Consider the following 19412-nt stretch of genomic DNA (forward strand, 5'->3'; position numbering starts at 1 on the left):
GAGGCCAGAAGTCTGAGATCAAGGTGTCCGGAGGGCCGTGCTGTCTCTGAAGTTTCTAAGGAAGTGTCTTTCGTCGCCTCTTCCAGCTCCTGGTGGCTCCCAGCAATCCTTGGTGTTCTTGGCTTGTAGAAGCATCACTCTAGTCTCTCCATGGCGGTCTCCCTCTGTGTCTCTTCTCATCAGGACACGGGTCATACAGGATTAAGGGCCTTTCTTACTCCAGTCTGACCTCATCTTAGCTAATCATGTCTGCAACGACCCTATGTCCAAATAAGGGCACATTCTGAGGTTCCGGGTGAACGTGAATTTGGGGGGATGGGACACTACTCGACCCATAACAGAGCCCCACCGTCCTCCCCTTCCCTTCCCTAAAGAGAAGGCCCTTATCCCATGCGGGGAGCCTGCCTTGCTTTCTTCTCCAGGACTGAGGCAGGCCCAGGGGTGGTTTCCTAAAATAAAACAGCATCCCCCATCCCCAGCTAGTGGGAGATCAGAGAACCCGAGTCTCCCCCAGGACAGGCATCTACATGCCCAAGGGACACCTACTCGCATTTTTTTCCTGCTTTATAGTGATGCTTCAGGACTTCTTGTCTCCTGGCCCGTCCTTTAGTGCTTCCTGGAGGGAAGGAGCCCTTGGAGGCTTGCAACGGGCCATTCGAGACCAAGGTTTCAGGCCCAGACGGAAAAACGAGCATCCGCTCCCTCCGCCCCAGCTCGGGGCCTGTCTGGTGTCCTGTCCAGGGAGCAGCTGAGGAGGCCCCGCCCACACCTTCCTCACTGACCAGCTCCTCCCTCCGGGGAGCTGAGGTCCTCCCGCTCCAAAATCCATGCAGGAGTGGTGAGCTTCTGGGCCTCTTGTAACCCAGCTGCATATTTTCCAGGTTACCTAACCAAACTCCTGCAAAACCACACCGCCTATGCCTGTGACGGGGACCATCTGGATCTGCGGTGCCCTCGGCATTCGACGATAAGCGTACAATCGGCATTTTATGGGCAAGATTACCAAACGTGTAGTGCTCAGCAGCCTGCCGCTCAGAGAGAAGACAGCTTAACCTGTGTGGCGCCCACCACACTGCAGGTATTGCCTTTCATAGATGGTTTAAGATGACAAAACGGATTTCTCTCTCTCTCCCTCTCTGTCTCCCTCTCTGTCTCTATACTTGTGATTCTATAGTGTATTCAAAGCAAACCCGCTCCATGAAGATCTCAATGTAGACACATCACAAATTTTGCAGGCGAGCTCTTCTTTGCTTCTCAAAAGGATTCTTTACCCAACGAGTCTAAATAGAATTCCTGCTTATTGGAGAGCTCCCTTAATACACTTGCAGAATGAAGTTACTCATAGGCACAGTCCTCCCTGCAATAAAGTAAAGTATCATCATGTTGGGCTTTAACCTCCAGGCCTACGTTGCCTATCAGTACCCGGGGAGAGAGGAAAGGCTGTGCATTCTTAAGTGGAAACCACAAGGCAGACATCAGAAGCCATGAACAAATTCTTAGAGAATGCACTCAAGGAAGGGGAATATCACTAATTATCTTTTTTTTTTTTATGGTTTGCTTCTCCAGTTGTAGATAATCATGTTCTTCTTGTTTAGAGCTATTTTGGGCAGTTTCTGCTGGTTCGTCCTTGATAGTACCAGGAATTAGGGCTGGGGGGTGGCTGACTCATTCCTTTTTCAGTCGGCATTGGGGAAATATGTGGTCTACGGGGAGGTCAAAACTAATATAACAACGATGATTTTAGACTCTCTGGCTTTCAATTATCCAAACAACCTCTATTCTGCTCTCCCAGGCCCCTCAACATTTCTAACTAGTTAGCTAAGATTATGGAGTCACTTGGCCTTGGATTTTTTTAATGCCTCCAAAGTTCCCTATGAATCCATTGAAGTCACGGTGGTTAGAGCAGATAGGTGGCAAATTAGATGTCAGCTTGATTTTGTCAGTTGTGGGAAATGTGGGTGTTGGTAAATTTCCTAGGAGGACTGAGGAGAAATGGAATTAGCTCTAATGCTGTGCAGCTCTCCCTAAGGCCGGAAGAGGGGAAGCAAACATAAAATGATCATGTAAGGGTTTTTCTGTTTTGTCTACTATGTATTGCTTCCAAGCTAAGCATTGTAGGACCTGGGTGGTCGTGTGATTGGTAAAGACACCAACTGAGGAGCCAGAAGAATGTGTTTGAATGAATCCCCTGGTTTCCACACCCTGAGGAGAGACAACGTGTGTCTTTTGGAGACAAGCAGTTACTTTCCTTGTGTGCCCCACCCTACCCCCAATCCTTCCCTGTACCTTGAGAATGTTCCCTTTCCTCCCCGCAACACTCTTGCCCACCTATCCCTGGTACCCAGGCTTTCTGCTGCCCTCCTAGGGGCATAAAAAGAATGTGGCCAGTGCCAGCAGGGCGGCAGTGCCTGCTTTGTAAAAGTATGAACTCCTGGCATCCTGCAGTTCCAAAACACAGGCACCTCATCCTCCAACACGGGCACCTGCCTCTGCCAGGCATCCCCGAGGGAAGAGGATGTTGCCATAACCGGGCAGACAAGTCAGAATTTGTGAACACAATTCTGATGTTGTGGGGAGGGTTTGTTTGCCAGAAACATCCCCGCGTGCTAGGAGATCCTTTACTTTGTCTTTTAACCTGTGTTTGGGAGCTGAGGCAAGGTGCTTCCTCGGGGGCAGTTGCTTAAAGTAGGAGAGAACAGGTTGATGTCCACGCAGGAGCACCTCACCTGATCTAGCCCATGACTAAATGGCTATAGGAAGTGCCCTCTCTGCAATTTCCAGCTGTAATACAGTTTGGAAAGAGCTCTGCCCTTGGGTCCCATTCCATGGCTGTAACACGAAGAGCCATCCAAGGGCTGAGTTATTTCACGATACCCTCGGCCATGGAATATGCACCATCATCTGGGGGTCCTTGGGTTTTCCCTGGTCATTTTTCCTGATTTTATGCACATCCATGGGGCCCCTGAGGTGACGGGGAATACCTGGTAGGGCCAGCATTCTTCACGGAGATATTCAATGAGCCACTATGAGAACATGGCGACTCAGACAGGCTCGTGAATCTGCACTAAATTCAGTCCAATAGTAATAAGTAGATTCTTGGGAACATTTTTACTGTACTTGGTGTGGAGGACCTCTGTGTTTGTCGTCGGCAGGGCCTGATCTGTTTAGGAGCTGGAAGGGTAGCAGTGCGACGCTGGCCCATGTGCGACCCAGTATTGGGCATTCCCCGAGCTTCCATAGAGCAGACTCACTCACAAAGGTGTGATCTGCCTGGAAAAGGTCGGGAGAGATTCGAAGGAAAGCTTATTTTTATTGTTATTTTTATGAAGGAAAAATTTTAAGCCAAATGCTCAACAGAACGCCTGCATATTCCACCCAGAAAATTGCTCCACCAGGAAAAGTGGGTCCCATGCCCTTGAGGTTAGCGCGGGTGGGAATCAGCTTTTTTTTTTTTTTTAACCTCTTTACTGGAGTATAATTGCTTTACAATGGTGTGTTAGTTTCTGCTTTATAACAAAGTGAATCAGTTATATATATACATATGTTCCCATATCTCTTCCCTCTTGTGTCTCCCTCCCTCCCCCACTCCCTGTCCCACCCCTCTAGGTGGTCACAAAGCACCGAGCTGATCTGTCTGTGCTATGCGGCTGCTTCCCACTAGCTATTTATTTTACATTTGGTAGTGTATATATGTCCATGCCACTCTCTCACTTTGTCACAGCGTACCCTTCCCCCTCCCCATATCCTCAAGTCCATGCTCTAGTAGGTCTGTGTCTTTACTCCCGTCTTACCCCTAGGACCTTTTTATTTTCTTCTTAGATTCCATATATATGTGTTAGCATATGGTATTTGTTTTTCTCTTTCTGACTTACTTCACTCCATATGACAGACTCGAGGAGGAATCAGGCTCCCTGACTTTAGACTATACTACAAAGCTACAGTAATCAAGACAGTATGGTACTGGCACAAAAACAGAAATATAGATCAATGGAACAGGACAGAAAGCCCAGAGATAAACCCACGCACATATGGTCACCTTATCTTTGATAAAGGAGGCAAGAATATACAGTGGAGAAAAGACAGCCTCTTCAACAAGTGGTGCTGGGAAAACTGGACAGGTACATGTAAAAGTATGAGATTAGAACACTCCCTAGCACCATGCACAAAAATAAGCTCAAAATGGATTAAAGACCTAAATGTAAGGCCAGAAACTATCAAACTCTTAGAGGAAAACATTGGCAGAACACTCTATGACATAAATCACAGCAAGATCCTTTTTGACCCACCTCCTAGGGAGTCAGCTTTTTAATTTTCATTTGTTGGCCTGTGTTTGGGTTGGGGTCTCCAAGGCGTCCCCCAAATGCTGAGCTCCCCTGTGGCTAGCGTCAGGTGTTTCTAAGGATGTGGAGCTGTGATTACGATTCCCGCTCCCCATAGCCCTCTGTCAGCTTTAAAACCAGGGATCCCTCCCAGACGGGGGCCTCCGAGTCCCCTCCAGTCCACACTCCACGGTACCCTGATCCTGCTCCCGTCCCTGGGAGCCTCCATGATGCAGCACTCTTGCCAAAACTGTTAGCAGTGGTGCCAGGTGAACCAAATAGGAGCTGGTTTTCTGAGGGAGGCCTGGCACTCTCGGAGCAGGTTTCGTTTTGGGGGAGACATGGGGAGATAGGCAGCCGACCTGGTCAGCCGCGTGCGGGTGCTTCCATCTTAGACACAGCTGGTACCAGCGAGAAGGTTTTAAAACGTGAGCCCCAGGCCAGGCAGGCAGGTGCCCTTCCTCCTGAGAGCCCAGAGCAGCCCAGGTGTGGAGTCTCACAGACACTGCGTGTGGTTCTCAAGCCTATCCCTTTTCTACCCCCTCATTTTAGAAGGTGCTGGACGAATGCCAGAACCAGCGGACCTGCCACCTCCTGGTCAATAGCCGTGTTTTTGGACCTGACCTTTGTCCAGGAAGCAGTAAATACCTCCTGGTCTCCTTTAAATGCCAACCTAGTAAGTAACTTGCGAGGGGCACAGCATGTGCAGGGGGTGGGTTCCCTGACGAAAATGCTCCGCCAGCTGACGTTCGTCCAGCTTTGAAACTCTTGTTCATAGGAATGTCGGAGCCCCATCCCACCTGGTTTTTTAGTTTCTGTGTATTTGTGTGCGTGTTGTGTGCACACGCATACCGATCTGTGTGCATTCTTGCAAATCCCTGAATTTTAAAAAATCCTTCCTAATATGTAAAACTTGGTTGTACTGATGCTAAGGATGCCAGGTGACAAGTGACTGCAATGGCTTTTCCCCAACATGAGGAGCTGGTTCTCCTTTTCAGAGGAAGGCTTGTTATGAGGCTCCTCCTCCCCCGGCTGCAGGGTGACTTATTCTTCTGAGGGGGCTGGTGGCACAGCTGCCACCTGAGCCCACGATTCCAGATCTTTACAGACTGGCTTCTTCCCACTGTCACCTTCAGCGGGGGCTCCTGAAGCAGCATGTTTCCTTAGGAGAAAGAAAGAGGAAGAGGACTTGGCAGGAGCAAGCTCTTCTGTTCTGCTTCTTGCACTTCTCTCCACTAACTTTCGCCATTTCTAACGCACACCAGTTTTGTGGTTGATCCATTGCAGGCTAAAAATAATTGGTGTTCCATGAGGAGGTCACACCTCCAGGCGTGGAGGGTCTGCCTGAGAGAAGCCATAGGTCATTACAGGTTCCTGGTAATGCTTGGAAAACTTGTTGAAAGACAGCAGTGCTCTAGCAACAACACTTAGCCAAACGTCAGAGATAATAATTTGTAAAATTCTGTACTGCCACAACAATGCAACCGTTCTCATTTTTTTGCATCTTGTTCTGTGTTGGTTTCTGCCTCTGGAGCCCAGCATCTCCCAAGACACTGGTGGCCTGGGTTCCTGTGGTGGGTGAGGCATCAGCCATACGCATGGAATGGTCTCAGGCACACGTCTTCAGAGAAAGCCCTGGATGCTTTGGCAAATATCCAGGCTTCTGTCTCAAATCCTTTCCTTGCTGGGACCCAGATACCTTAGAACAGCCCTATGGCTCAGCACCCCTACTCTGCATCCAAACACACACTCAAACTCACTCATACTCACACGTGCACCCATATACACACTATGACACACTCACAATGCACTCGCTATCACACACTCACAATGCACATGCTATCACACACGATGCACACACCTGGACTCTCACATGTATACACTGTCACACCCATACACACTATTATACACATAGGCACTGTCACACATGTAGTCATACCACATACACACACTCACTCACAAGCACACACAATCACAAGCTCTCACAAGCAGGCCCAAAGTTTGCAGAACAGCCTAAAGTCCCCTGCTCCCCACCCAGGAATTCTCACCAACTCCTGCCCTACCCCGCAGACTGAGGAAAATCACTTCTAAGTCCCCACGTTTTTAGTGGCATCCTCCCTCTGTTGAATCTCAAAAAATGACCACACCCTTGACCACGCCCTGGCCATGTTTTTGGCCATGCCCTTGGCCTCCCCCTTGACTGCCTTAGCTTTGCCTTCTTTTTCTCTTCTGCCCGTTTATTGCGATATTCTCTCACATTTTCTATATGTTGGAAATAGTTCATAATAAAAAGTTGGGCAGGACCGGCCTTTAGAAGAAGTGAAAATACCCTTATGAAATTGACAAGACCCTGGGTAAGCCAGGGCTGGGCCACAGCCTTGTTTCTACAGTGGGCAGTTAGGTCTGTTTGCTAATTTCATTTCCTCGAACACTTATTAAGCACCTGCTGTGCACAGATGTGGGCCACGTTTTGGTTATGAAGAGAACTCACATCTCACAGAGGATTCCTGGATGGTGGTTCTGTCTTGGGTGATTTCCAATGTCCCTTCATAAAGCGAGCATTTATTGAGATCTTCACATAGCCAGTTGCTTCTCATCCTTTAGATTCTAAGCCAAAGATCTCCTTTCTCCTGAAGGACCTTCTCTGTCCAAAGAAATATCTAAAGAAGACCCCTGCGCCCTTGGTACTGTGCAAGAAGCTCACAGGAGGAATTGACCTCGGCAGGAACTCAGGGAAGGCTTTCCCGGCAGATGGTGACAACCTTCTGGGGTGGAGTCAGAGCACAGAAAGCTGACTCCTCACAGAGGCCTGTGGCAGGGGTGGCACAGGGTGGTACGGGGGCTGGAAGGAGCAAAAGAGCCCTAGGCAGAGAGCTGGAGCACGATCCAGGGCCCTGATGGCCAGGGAAGGGGGTGGAGTCTTCCCGTAGGGCAGCATTGAAGAAGGGAGGCTCCTCGGCTGGGGTGGTGGAGGCCCCTCTGGCTGCCCCGTGTATAACAGATTTGAGGGGCAGAACCCTTGCATCTTAGTCCGTTTGAATTACTACAACAAAATGCCATACATTAAGTGGCTTATAATCAACAGAAATTCATTTCTCTCAATTCTGGAGGCTGGGAAGGCCAGGATTAAGGTGTAGATTTGGTACCTGCTGAGGGCCTGCTTCCTCATAGGTGGCTGTCCTTTCTGCTCTAACCACACGGCGGAGGGGCAAGGAATCTCTCTGGGGTCTCGTGTACCAGAGCACGGATCCCATTCATGGGGGCTGTGCACTCGTGACCTCATCACCTCCCAAAAGCCCCACCTCCTGATACCATCACATGGGCATTAAGATTTCAGCATATGAATTGTACGAGGACACAAACATTCAGACCAGAGCCCCTGGGCTTCGCTGGTGGTGCAGTGGTTAAGAATCCGCCTGTCAGTGTAGGGGACATGGGTTCGCGCCCTGGTCCGGGAAGATCCCACATGCCGTGGAGCAACTAAGCCCATGCACCACAACTCCTGAAGCCTGCGCTCTAGAGCCCGCGAGCCACAACTACTGAGCCCACGAGCCACAACTACTGTGCCCATGAACCTAGAACCCACCACAGTGAGAAGCCTGCGCACAGCAACGAAGACTCAACGCAGCCATAAATAAATAAATAAATGAACGAACGAATGAACAAATGAAACGAAACCAGAGCCCCTCGTGTGACCTGGACATTGGTGACCTGAAGCACTGCCGTTTAGGTGGCAGCCCCTATTGCTGCTGTGAAGTAGGGGTGGAAGTGAGGTCCCTGCACCCTCCTGCCTCTTTTTCTGTAACCCTGTCACCTCCTGAGGCTCTTCTCCATGGCCCCAGTTCCAGCCCCTGCATAACACTCTAATGGTCCAAAGGCCCCACGGCTGCACCCAGGTACTCATGGAGCCAGCTGTTACCGTGAGAGCCAGTTATACCCATCTCTTCCCAGCCGTGCCTGTGTGCAGTGAAATCTGCCCTGATGGAAGTACTTACACCAGGGAAAGTGGCCAAGGCTACAAATCAGGGCTTACTTGTATGTTTGTTTTTTGGAGAGTATTTTACCAACAGTCCTCACTAGAATCTTCTTTTCCCCGATCGTGTGCCATGCTTCACTTCCTAAATATCATCCCTTCAGAGAATTTTGGTTTCAGTGAGTCTTTGAATTTAGGGTTCATGTTCCTGTCTGCTGTGGAGCTGCTGTGCAACCTTGAGCAGTGGAGGGAAACTTTCTGAGGCTCCATAACTCAATTATAAAAAGAAGATAAAGCACCCTCTACCTAGGGCTGTTGTAAAGACTAAAACTACAGTGCTGTACGTAAAATGCTTAGCACAGCTCCTGTCATGGAGTTGAGCTCAGCGATCGGTAGCTGTTATTCCAAGAGGCAGATTAAAGTAATTCTTGCTAAAGATGTGAATGACTGAAAGGCAGTGATATACCAATGGCTGGGGGTGCAGGGTGGGTGCGGTCTGCCCTGAGTGCAGGCAGTAGCAGGGTGCCCTGTCTGCTGAGAATTTAAAAACACAATAAAAGAGACCAAGTATCTGTCTGCATGTTAACATTGCCATGCCCTGGCAGTCATAAATAATGTCAATAATAACATGTTCCCGTCATGGCAGATCACTCCACATGCCCATCTTTGAAAGGCCACTGCTGATATGCAGATGTGTCTATGCATTGTTTTTTGTTTGTTCATTTGTTTTTATAAATTTGTTTATTTTTTGGCTGCTTTGGGTCTTCGTTGCTGTGCACGTGGGCTTTCTCTAGTTGCGGCGAGCTGGGGCTGCTCTTTGTTGCAGTGCGTGGACTTCTCATTGTGGTGGCTTCTCTTGTTGCGGAGCACAGGCTCTAGAGCACAGGCTCGGTAGTTGTGGCGTACGGGCTTAATTGTACCGCGGCATGTGGGATCTTCCCAGATCAGGGCTCGAACCTGTGTCCCCTGCATTGGCAGGCGGATTCTTAACCACTGCGTTACCTGGGAAGTCCATATGCAGTGTTAAAGAGGAATGCATCGCACACAAAGACCTCTAATTAGGAGAGAGAATTTGTTGCTGTTGCCCTTTAAGCAGAGTCATGGTTGTACCTCTACCCAGTCTCCTGGGTGAACCATCCAAACCCACAGAGATGTTGGCAACCCGTTTCTGGAAGGCTGCCCACACTCTAACCCAGCTCTAACACAAATTCTAGTTCTCTAAAAAAAGCAGCAATTATGTTAATGGTCCCATTTTAGAACCCAGAAATGTCACTCTTAGGTGACAGTGAATTAGTACATCCCCAAGGAACCAAAGGACTCAACATCGTACAGCGGTAACCTCCAAGCACATAATGTGACACTCCCAGGCGCCTCCATTCCAGGAGATGATTTGCCCATATTCTGGGGACAGAAATCACTGGAGGCCTTACATGGGAGTGTCATGTTACTCTGGGTGAGTTTGGCTGGTACCGAGGCTGGAACCTTTCATGAACGTGTCTTAATAAATCAGAGAGATGGGGGCTACTAAATGCATTTCATGACATGCCTTAAAAAAACTCATCTCATTTTTTAAAATTCTGATAAGAAAAGAAAGAAACCATTCCTGTTGAAAAGTTTCCGGATTACAGAGATAAGGCTTGCTTTTCATCCTGTTTTCTCCCTTCTCCTTTTTGGCAAGCTCTGCCAATGGAAGGCAGTTCACCAAAAATTCTTAGCATTTTTGGTATTCTTCTAGCTGGAAGGGTACTTGAGCTCTTCTGGTGTGTCTGCTAGGCCCTCTGTTCTGCATCAAAGGCCATTGCTCACGCTGGACTTTTGAAGTCAGGCGATATTTCGGTGTTGGTGGGATTTAGTGTTTACTCATCCAAAGCACAGAAAAACTCATACCAGTGCGGATATGACTCACCGAAATCAAACCCCTCCAATGTCAAGGTCAGACACAGTGTTCTTTTTATTTAGAAAAAGAAAACAAAACTTTTCTTGGCTCTAAGTTTAAACTGTTATATTAAGATTTCAGTGAGTGGGTAAAGGGCCTCCTAGACATTTGCTTAGTCATCACCTGACTTTTTCCTCCTCTGATGGGTCCTCAGCTATGTTCACATACTACAGAGGATGATGACCCTGTGAGCATCTGTAACCTGGTTTCTCCTCTGCACCTGTCGTTCATGAATCTTCCCATCCTCATGTTTTAAAGAACCATCGCCCGAGTTTTCCAGCACCAGAGCTGATGGTAATCTTGAGATCCTAAACTTTTTCCTTCAAGCAGTTCAGAAGTTTGGCCTCACTGCTACGTCTCTGTTTTCAGGAGAAAGGCATGGGAATTTACAAGTTACCGAAAGGTGGCATTTCTTTTAGGAAATTATTTGCTTTCACGTTTTAAGTTTGGGACTTAAGCATCAGCAATTCCAGGATGTGAAGGTCCCACCGGCCACCGCTGCCCTGATGTTTACTGCTCACGCCTTCTTCTTCTGCAGGGAATTTCAGATTGGTTTGATCACAACCCCGAGTGAGAAAAACATTTTACATTTTGGCCCTACATAACTGCACACTCAACCGAAAACACCTTTTATAAACTAGTGTTTATCCTTACTTTGCGTGATGCACTTTGATGTTTTCTGAACTATTCTTTTTTTTTTTAAATTTCTAATCACAACTCAGCAAATTAATTTCATGACCTATTAATGGGCCTCAAATGACAATTGGAAAACTTTGGTTTCAGGGGATCAGGCTGCACCTCCAATCCAGGAACGAAAAGTGGAACAAAAACATGAATGGGAGAGAGAAGTGAAAGACAGGTTGACTGTGAAGGTGATGGAGGGTGTGGGCTAGTTTTCCTGCCTCTTTCTCCCCATCCTAGGCAGCCCATGACACCCTGAGCAGCTCCTGGAATTTAGCTCTTGTTTGCCGTTGGCACCAATGCTTGTCTGGCTGAAAGATGTGCCTCAAAGTAGAAAAAACTAGGACTGGGGTGATACAGTGGGGCTAGCATTTTTTCATGATTTTTCTTAGACAAACGTTTGGGTGAGGGAGGGAGAGAACCACACATGCAAAGAAGTAACCATGGTCCCCTTTATGTTTTGCTTTGCTTTTATCTTGCAAGGTGTAAAATAAGTGGGAGGCTAGGCAAAGACATTTATAACATGTAAGAGACAAAAGTTCAAAGGGTAGCATCCAGAATCTATGAATCACTCCTACAAGTGATTTCTAAAAATCCGAAACAGAACATGCAAAGGATGTAAAGAGGTGGCTCACAGAAGGGCTGTTTTGAGTAGTAAATTCACTGATACATTTAAAGATCCTAGAACAAGGCCTAAGTTCAGAGAAGGTGCTCAGTAGACATCAGCTATTGTTATTTTTAAAATATATTTGGTGAGGTGTAATTTACATAGCAAAACATTCACCCATTTTAACTGTACAATTCAATGATTTTTCGTAAATGTACTGAGTTGTGCAGCCGCAACAGTCCAGCAATAGAACATTTCCATCATCTGAAAATATTTCCTTGTGTCCATTTGTCATTGTCACTTCATGTCCCCAGCTCTCAGCCTCAGAAGACCACTAATCTTCATTCTGTCTCTAGAGGTTTGCCTTTTCTGGATAGCTCAGAGAAATAGAATCACAGTTAAGTAGTCTTGTGTCTGCAGTGTTAACTATTACTACTTTAAAAAATCAAATCATTATTAAAACATTTTAGTCAATTGAATGATTTTTGGGGACACCCTTTTAAAAAAAACCAATGAACTGTATTTTCTCCAGGGCGCATTTATCATGTCAACTCTGTATGACGTTGCAAAGGGAAGTTTCACTGTGGTACACGGAATAAACAAATAAACTTTTCCTAAATTCTTTGGGAACAAACTATAAGCTGGAATCGTCCTCTCCTAGGACCCATGCCAGTCCAAGGGCCCGTTGTTCCTGGATCACCAGACTTGGGGCCAACTCTTCACACCTCTTCAAAGAGGGATTCTTTTTTTTTAATATTCTTTTTCATCTTCTTTTGCATTATGGTTTATTACATGATATTGACTATAGTTCCCTGTGCTATACAATACGACCTTGTTGTTTCAAAGAGCGATCCTTCACAGACACAGTGCCTTGTTTTTTTTCTTTCCTAGACAAGGAAATAATTTACTTTCCTAACATTTCTCTTTCTCTTTGTAAATACACAAACAGAATACTAGAATGTTATGAAGTTGGGTGGTGCGGTTTAGCTGGACTCTCTCCTGAACTTAATTTTCCATCAGGTAATTCCTGGTCTCTATCTGTGTGAGTCCCAGTATGGCATTTGAGAAAAGGCTCCCTTCGATTAAGGAATGTGGGACCTCAGGTGGGGAGAGAGAGAAACTCCCTTTATGGCCTGTCCCAGGACCTGGCCCAGGGAGCCCTGCTGTCTTCACCCTGGCATCTCTCCTCCTCCGTTTGGTCCTTAGTGTAACTCCTGGGTCTTTGCACTTGTTGACCCTCTTCCTGCAGAGGATTTTGCAGGGTCAGAGAGCCCATGGCAGGCAGGGCCATCCCGACTCTCCCCTTCCTGGGGTGCAGCCCCACGGGGGATGGGACCTGGCCGGGACGCGGGCAGTGCTTACCGATTCCTTCTGAGGAAGCTGATGGTGCCACCGATTTTTGTTTCTGCTTCAGATGAATTAAAAAACAAAACTGTGTGTGAAGACCACGAGCTGAAACTGCACTGCCACGAATCCAAGTTTCTCAACATCTACTCAGCGACCTATGGCAGGAAGACCCAGGAGAGGGACGTCTGCTCCTCGAAAGCCACGTGGCTCCCCCCCTTTGGTATGTGTCTTTACGTGGCTGTGCTCAGGGTGCTGTGGGAGGAAATTAGGGCTCCGGTCCCTAAGGAAGGAGGCCACGCGCTGGCTGGTACCTGGACTAGAGGGAAAGTCAAGGGCAGGCGGAAACCACCCCCCAGGGTCCTGTCTCCCTGTGCCCCACATTCTGGAATCAGTCTGTTGTTCAGTTAGTCTACACCGAGGATTTACTGAGCACCTGCTGTATGCAGGGCCTGTTCTAGGCATGGGGGAGGCATCAATGACCAGCACAGAGTCTCCCTGGAGCTGACCTTCCAGCAGTGGATGAGGAGGCAATGAGAAAGCAGATAATAAATGAGCTAATGTGTCGCACTTCTGGTGCACATAAGCCTTAAAGGGAAAAGCACACGAGGAAGGGAGGGAGGAAAGGCGGGAGAGCACGCAGAGGATGCTGCAGGGAGGCACAGTGTTGCGCAGTGATGGGCGTGCTGAGCAGAGCCTCGGAGGGGGAGAGCCTGCAGGTCCTGGGGACGGCGTCCAGGTGGGGACAAGAGCCCATGCTAAGGCCCGGAGGCTATGCTCAGGCTAGAGCAGAGCTCAGCGAGTCATTCTTAGAAGTCCGCAGTTTGGAGCTGAGATGATGGCCCGACACGCCTGAGAGCTCACCCTTCAAAGTCACCCTCTGTTATTATTGGGGTTCTCCAGAGAAACGGAGCCAATAGGAGATAGATAGATGGATAGATAGATAGATAGATGATAGGTAGATTGATAGATAATTGATAGATGGATAGATAGATGATAGGTAGATTGATAGATAATTGATAGATGGATAGATAGGTAGATTGATAGATGGATAGATAGATGATAGGTAGATTGATAGATAGATAATTGATAGATAGATAGATAGATAGACTGATTTTAAAGAATTGGCTCACACATTTGTGGAGGTTGGCAAAATGTGAAACCTGCAGGGCAGGCTGGAAGTCTGAAAACTCAGGTAAGAGTTGATGTTCAGTCTTGAGTTTGAATTCCGCAGGACAGCAGGCTGGAAACCCTGGCAGAAGTTCTATGTTGCGGCCTGGAGAAGAACTCCTTTTTCAGATGACCCCAGTCTTTGCTCTTAAGGCCTTCCATGGATTGGTTGAGGTCCACCCACGTTATGGAGGGTGATCTGCATTACTCAAAGTCTGCTGATTTACTGTTAGTCATATCTTTTTTTTTTTTTTTTTTTTTGTGGTACGCGGGTCTCTCACTGTTGTGGCCTCTCCCGTTGCGGAGCACAGGCTCCGGACACGCAGGCTCAGCGGCCATGGCTCACGGGCCCAGCCGCTCCGCGGCATGTGGGATCCTCCTGGACCAGGGCACAAACCCGCGTCCCCTGCATCGGCAGGCGGACTCTCAACCACTGCACCACCAGGGAAGCCCCATGTCTTTTTTTTTTTAATTGGAGTATAGTTGATTTACAATGTTTCAGGTGTACAGCAAGGTGATTCAGTTATACATGTATGTGTGTGTGTGTGTGTGTGTGTGTGTGTGTGTGTATTCTTTTTCGAATTCTTTTCCATTATAGGTTATTACAAGATATTGAATAGTTCCCTGTGCTATACAGTAGGTCTTTGATGTTTCTCTATTTTATGTATAGTAGTGTGTATCTGTTCATCACAAGCTCCTAATTTATCCCTCCCGCCTTTCCCCTTTAGTAACCATAAGTTTATTTTCTATGTCTAATGTTAGTCATATCTTAAAAATACCTTCCCAATAACCAAACCACTGGGCACTGACCAAACCACTGGGCACTGTAGCCTAGCCAAAATGACACATGAAATTAACCATCACACGCCCCAGTCTGCGGTGGTGAAACGGCCTCAGCTCCACCCGCCGTGTTACCAGAGAGAACAGACCGGTTGTGAAACGGCCCAAGAAGTTGCACTTTATTCATCAAACCTGAAATGAGCTCCTTAATGTGTTAAATTGCTGCAATTGATTCCTGGATCACATGTGAAATTAAACATTAATTTAAAAAAGAAGTTTATACATAACTAATATCTTGGATCTGGAAAAAAAAAAAAGAAGAAGAAGAACGTAAAGTGACCTAGCTACACAGTCACACTCTCAGGCGAGGCTGGAGAGAGAACCAAAGAGCAATTCACAAGGAACGCGTGTCACACGTGTCTCCGAGGCCCCTCGTCCAGCGTTCAGGGAAGGAAGGCCCTTGCGTCGGGAAGGTAAAAGGTCGTCTGAAGGACAGCCGAGGCAGACAGCAGAAGCAGGCCGAAGTGGACATCCTTCTCTTAATTAGCTCCTGTCTTAACAGGCTTGCCTGCCACGTGGGCAGAGAGACCCTTGTGAGGGTGGCTCCTGCTGTCTGTCCGTAGTGCCCGGTGCTCCAGCAAGTGACTTGTGAGTTTGGAAACTCCATTCTCCCTCCCATGTAACATCTGCCTGTGTTCACAATGTCTCCACCCCCTTCTCCCTTGTTCCTGCTGCTGCGTTAGGTCAAAGGACCATTGCCTGGTCATCACAGGAGTCCCCCTGTCCCTAGGCATGGCTTTCTCCCCTGGGTGGCCGGAGGTACCTTCTAAAAGGCAAATCTGATCACTGCCCTCCTGAACATCCTGCAGGGGCTCCCTGTATTATCTGGTTTGCTTAGCTGGACAAGGCACCCTTGGTGATCTGACCTCTTTCGACAGAAAGGGACTCCACTTCTATTTTTTTTTTTTTTTTTTTTTTTTTGCGGTACGCGGGCCTCTCACTGCTGTGGCCTCTCCCTTTGCGGAGCACAGGCTCCGGACGCGCAGGCTCAGCGGCCATGGCTCACGGGCCCAGCCACTCTGCGGCATGTGGGATCTTCCCGGACCGGGGCACGAACCCGTGTCCCCTGCATCGGCAGGCGGACTCTCAACCACTGGGCCACCAGGGAAACCCGGGACTCCACTTCTTAATATCAGTGTGGGACATCCCATTTCTCGGGCTCACTGAGTCTAGCTTAGCCATGTGTGTTTTGGGAGACAGCAATAAGTAACATCTATCTTAGGAGTTCTTTTGAGCAGAAGTTGGTCAGCCAGGTAGGTAGATCTGTGTGCAGGCTGAATGACTGACGTTCCGTACGTCACTGCCTTAGGTTCCTGGGAGGTTGGATGGGAGTTGGGTTTAAAGGGAAAAGTCATCAGCCAAAGAAAACGTTAGCAGACCCCGTGGTTAAAAGACAGGTTTCCATAGAGAGTTCAGGGACTCCTCAGGTCAGCCGTGAATAAGCCTTGTTGACTCAGGAAGGGTGTGTGAATGGGAGACTGTGCCCCTTGCTTGGCTGTTCAGTTTTAAAGTCCTGAGCCCTGGCCAAGTCACATGGCAGAAACGGCCTGCCCACCCCTCACCCCCTGCCCACCCTCCCGTCACAGCTGCATGCCTCTGCCCGTGGCCCCTTGAGGGCCCGTGAGGCTGAGGGTCAAGCTCTTCACTGTACTCATAACCACCACCCAAATGCCAGAGATCCTCTGGCCCTAGGCTCTGCAGTGCAAAGGGGTCCAAGGGAAAGTGAGAGGGTCCTTGAGGGGCCCCCTTCGCCTCACCGTCTCGGGGCCCCGTTCATCTTGTCCCCCAGCCTTACGTGGAGGCCTCTGGTTTCACCTTTCGGGTTAGCACTTAAGGGCAGAACCGTGCATGTGTGCAGAAATATGAACCCCTGGCTGCCTGTGCTGATGAATTTTCTTGGTCTAACTGAATGCTAAGAAATGCTCCACTCCTAGGCCCAGGTAAACTGTACATAAGGGTTTTCAACTGAATTTGGCGTGTTCGCCCCACAGAAATCATCAGTCTTCCCTCTGGCATAAACACACTTTAATATCACCCACCTTAAAAAGCACCCTCTTTTGGGCTTCCCTGGTGGCGCGGTGGTTGAGAGTCCGCGTGCCGATGCAGAGGACACGGGTTCGTGCCCCGGTCCGGGAGGATCCCACATGCCGCGGAGCGGCTGGGCCCGTGAGCCATGGCCGCTGAGCCTGCGCGTCTGGAGCCTGTGCTCCGCAGCGGGAGAGGCCACGGCAGTGAGAGGCCCACGTACCGCAAAAAAAAAAAAAAAAAAAAAAAAAGCACCCTCTTTTGACCCCCTGTCTTCCATCCACTGCGTCTGCAAGTCCTCTGGGCTCTCCCCGTACCCAGTATCCAGATCCAGTATCCAGCCCACTCAGGGCTTCTCTCATCTGGACCATCTGAGCTGCCTCTTGACTGGTCTCCGGCCTCGCTTCTCGATTCCATACCCTCCCTTAGCGCCTTCTTCACTTAGCAGTCAGGGGGATTTTATTTAAATCAGATCAGATCACATCCCCCCACCCCACTTAAAGCCCTTCACTCTGTCTAGTAGAATAAACCCAGTCTCCCAGCTGTGGTCCGCCTTTCTCCCTCCCCTTCCTTCACTACCTTTGGAGCACTCCACACTCATTCATACCCCAGGGCCTTTGCACAAGCTCTTCCTTTGGCCTGGAATCTCACCCCACATCTTTGCATGGCCAGCTCTGTCTCGTCATTCGGGAATCAACTCAGACGTCATTTCAGAGAGGTTTTCCGAGGCAGCCTGCCAGCACGGCACCTTGTCCCTGCCATCCCACTCGAGCTGTCCCCATTTGATTGTCTTCATAACATGGAAATAGTCACTTACGTGCATATGGTCTCTCTCCCCTGGAGAAGGCCAGCACTGCAGAGGAGATGTGTCTCTTTTTTCCTGCGGAATTCCCAGCAAGCAGAGCAGAGCCTGGCACAGAGCAGGTGCCCGTGTGAATCTCGAGCCCTGTGAATGAATCAGAGCCCTCCCTTCCTAAGTGAGGCACCCACACTGGCCTCTGGCAGGTGGATGGTTGCCGGCCTGGAATGTGGGCCTGGTGTTGTCACAGCTTCCACCCTCTCATGAGATGCTGGGAATCTGAAATTTTTTTTTAATGTGAAATTTTTCAACTTTTAAAACACCGTGCGAGCCAAACAAAACATGCCTACAGGCCACATCCGGTCCATGGGCCACCGGTGTGTGATCTCTGCTCTGCGTTCCAAATTATTACTGCAGCTGGGCCTCAGCACTTGGAAGAAGGAGAAAGGGCTGTTTATTTTTAACCCCGGAACCTGGCATGAACTTGAGAGGATGGTTGCCTAAAGCCAAGTGGTCGGGTCTCACCTTGGGCCTCTGAAAGGGGATGTGTGTGCTTTTACTCTTGCATATAAGCTAAAGTCTGGTGCAGCCCCACCAGCTCAGAGTCTGGGTACCCAGGGCAGCCCCCCATACTCGGTCAGAAAGCAAAGTGGAGCGGGGCTTTAGCACTCAGATACCCAGCGAGAGCATTTCCACTTCTAAAAGATAAGAGTTGTGATGATTATTGTTCTGCACAAGCACCTTCATTGTATTGAACAGAAATAAGAAAAGATTCAGCCACAGATTTTTCCCATCAAATGAAAAGAGTTTTCTTTTCAGGATCTTTTCCAAGTCCTGGTGTATGATGACCAGAGAACAACTTTTACATAATGGCAATTCTGAAGTAGATACATTTCAATTCCGCTTTGAAATTTAACTTTATATCACGGGTGGTTTTCCACGTGACCAACAAAATCCTGACAAAGTCAATCACTCTCTTGTTAAAGGGATACAGTATATACGTTACTTACCCATTCCCTGGTGGCTGTTTCATTGTTGGTTTTTTTTTAAATTAATTAATTTATTTTTTGGCTGCATTGGGTCTTCGTTGCTACGTGAGGGCTTTCTCTAGTTGTGGAGAACAGGGGCTACTCTTCATTGGGGTGTGAGGGCTTCTCATTGTGGTGGCTTCTCTTGTTGCGGAGCACGGGCTCTAGAGCGCAGGCTCAGTAGTTGTGGCGCTCGGGCTTAGTTGCTCCGCGGCATGTGGGATCTTCCCTGACCAGGGCTCGAACCCGTGTCCCCTGCATTGGCAGGCGGATTCTTAACCACTGCACCACCAGGGAAGTCCCTATTGCATTGTTTCTGATTTTTAAATACCATAAACACTGTGTAAGGAACCTGTGCTTGTAGCTTTTTCTTTCCTCTGGATTATTTCCTTGGGATAAATTCCCAGAAGTTTTATTCCAGAAGAGGGCCTGGGCATGTTTACAGTTCTTCCCAGGTACCACCAGAGGTCTTTCCAGAACCTTTTTGTACCAGTTTATATGCGTAAACAGCGACGTAGAACTGTGGGTTTCCCTGCAATTTGGGCAGCATTCTGTACGATTTTTCTTTATGTTTCCAAGTTAATAGGTATAAAATGGCCTTTCTGTATATTTTTTATTGGCTTTTCTTTATTTTTGAATGACCTTGAGCCTTTCCCCTTGTTTTTGTGGTTATTGTATTTGTGCTTGCAC

General features: G+C 48.3%; 1 protein-coding gene across 5 annotated transcripts in view; it reads left to right on the forward strand.

Moving 5' to 3' along the window:
* Positions 1-19412, forward strand: part of EVA1C (eva-1 homolog C) — a gene marked incomplete at its 5' end in the record, with an annotated part of 84544 nt that overhangs the window by 33740 nt on the left and 31392 nt on the right. For 3 of the 5 annotated variants that reach the window (XM_079704681.1, XM_079704682.1, XM_079704683.1), the window contains 3 exons: positions 882-1078; positions 4872-4995; positions 12931-13083. In XM_079704681.1, the coding sequence (XP_079560807.1) occupies positions 882-1078; positions 4872-4995; positions 12931-13083 (474 nt within the window). Of the gene's footprint in view, positions 1-862; positions 1079-4871; positions 4996-12930; positions 13084-19412 lie in introns of all 5 variants that reach the window. The other 2 variants (XM_079704680.1, XM_079704684.1) reach the window with 2 other exon arrangements.

Source organism: Hyperoodon ampullatus (assembly GCF_949752795.1).
Source record: "Hyperoodon ampullatus genome assembly, chromosome: 5".
Lineage (NCBI taxonomy): Eukaryota > Metazoa > Chordata > Mammalia > Artiodactyla > Ziphiidae > Hyperoodon > Hyperoodon ampullatus.